Source organism: Entamoeba invadens, assembly GCF_000330505.1.
Source record: "Entamoeba invadens IP1 unplaced genomic scaffold scaff_1105074724697, whole genome shotgun sequence".
NCBI classification, from domain to species: Eukaryota; Evosea; order Mastigamoebida; family Endamoebidae; genus Entamoeba; species Entamoeba invadens.
In genome coordinates, this window is record NW_004191802.1 from 4,926 (window position 1) to 6,964 (window position 2,039).

Genomic DNA, 2,039 nt, shown 5'->3' on the forward strand with positions numbered 1-2,039 from the left:
TTTATAAATGAAATATAAGTGATTCGAAATACCAATTGGAATAAAAAATACTTTTTATGATATAATAAAAATTAACAATTATCACTTGTGTTTATTTGATTTTTATAATATTTAATCATTTTATTTTTAATTTATTATAGAATTTGTTTAATAATAATATGATAAGACAAAGCAAATTCTGTGATTATTTCATGACAGAAATATATAACAATAATGACATTTGTAAATAGAACACTTTTATCAAATATTGTGATTATAATAAAATGTATTATAATTAAAGTTTTGTTAAACAACAATTATAATCAAAAATTCATATTTTTGTTAATGCTAAAAAACTATTTATACTTATCAAAACAAAGTAATTACTTTATTTATATTTTGTGAAAACAATGAATGTTTTAATGAACGTTTTTGTGGGATGAACAAAAAAAATAATTGAAGAAAAAACACATCAAAAATAATATAAGAATTATATATGCTCATAACATTTAGCTTGTTTCCCGTTTTTCTTGACATAATTAATTATTATTATTTCAATAAAAATTTTTTAAAAATAGCATAAAAACAAATCCGAAAGTCCGATACGTCGGACTTTGTGTCCGGTGTTTAGCACCAACGAGTAAAAGAATATGTTGCTTTTATTCTGTGTTCAATTTGGCAATGTTGATTATAGTCAGACAATCTTCGTTTTCTACAGAACCATCGACATAATATTTTCAACATTTTTATTTCAGGCTCCTTATCTAATCCTTCACCAGTTAGAGCTACACGATGTGCACTACACCAAAAGTTTTTCATTTCTGTATCAATAAGAGGTATACCTGAAGGTTCATCTTTGTTGATCAATTCATTCATTTCCAATGAAAGTCCTCCATCTAAACCCGAACATACAGATGCGCCACATGTTGTACAGTTGATAATTCTATAACAGTTAAATCCAAGTCTGGTAATTTTATCAACAAGCCACTTTGCTAACGTTTTGGCATCTGTTGATCCTTTGTATTCTTGTAATAATAGTGGCATTGAGTAGACACGTTTACCTTTAACTAAACGTATAAAAACACAGAATATTTTTTAATCACCTTTCGTGGTTGAATTAACAGATATGGCAATACATCTCTTTCTTCTTCAATTTGGTTTCTTTGAGCAGTGTTATTGGTCATCACTTGTGTCTTCCTCGTCTTTGCACTCAATGCTAATGTTTTTGCGCGCTTAAGAATATCTCTACTAAATGCTGCATGTGACATGAGAATACACCTTTTAATTGTTCGAATTGGTTCTTCGCTCATGTGTGAAGAAACAGCCTCATTGTTCATTACATAACCAACAACCATTCTTTGCATTACCATCGCACTTGAAAGAAACTTTTTGTTTGTGATTGTTCCAATGTCTTTAAATAGATAATCGTATGCTACAATGAAACGCTCCAATATGAAACTTGATGTTTTATCATATGAAAATTTGCGCACACTTTCATACACAGCTTGAATGTTTAAATCTTTGTAGCCAATAACATGGTAGGTGATAAATGCTCCATCCTCAAATGTTTCCAATTCTTTGACAAGTGGAGTTATGAGGTTGTCTGAAACTTCATCAAACAATTTCTTATTCTTAATATCTTCAATAAGATCATCATTCAACATTTGTTCATTTTCTGATACTTCATTATGTTCATTTAATTCTTCTTGATCAAAAACTTTTTTGGCTTTTAGCATTTCATCTAACAGAATTACGTCAAATTCAGCTTCAGCTTCATCAAATCCACCATTTATTGTTTTTAGTATTTGTTGTGTTGATTGACACTCCGAATCAAACACTGATAGTTCAGATTGATTGACGTTGTTTTCACTCAAGTGTTTATCATCATATAATTTAGAGAAAGATAGATTTCTTTGTTTAAAAAAACTTTTAGCAAATGAAATACACATATCATTTTTAGTGTACATAATTGACGGGTCATTTAGATGTGTTATTTTTTGTGTTGTCGAGTTATTATCAGCTGTTATTAAAATTTTGTATTTTTCCAATTCACATTAACT

General features: G+C 28.3%; 2 protein-coding genes across 2 annotated transcripts; both read right to left on the bottom strand.

The window, feature by feature from the left end:
* Positions 1–606: 606 nt before the first annotated feature.
* EIN_395130 (hypothetical protein) lies at positions 607–1,023 on the bottom strand (the record flags this gene model as incomplete). Its single annotated transcript, XM_004184804.1, has 1 exon — positions 607–1,023. The coding sequence occupies one exon, from the start codon at positions 1,021–1,023 to the stop codon at positions 607–609; it is 417 nt and encodes a 138-aa protein (XP_004184852.1).
* Positions 1,024–1,046: 23 nt separating this feature from the next.
* EIN_395140 (hypothetical protein) lies at positions 1,047–1,715 on the bottom strand (the record flags this gene model as incomplete). Its single annotated transcript, XM_004184805.1, has 1 exon — positions 1,047–1,715. The coding sequence occupies one exon, from the start codon at positions 1,713–1,715 to the stop codon at positions 1,047–1,049; it is 669 nt and encodes a 222-aa protein (XP_004184853.1).
* Positions 1,716–2,039: the final 324 nt, after the last annotated feature.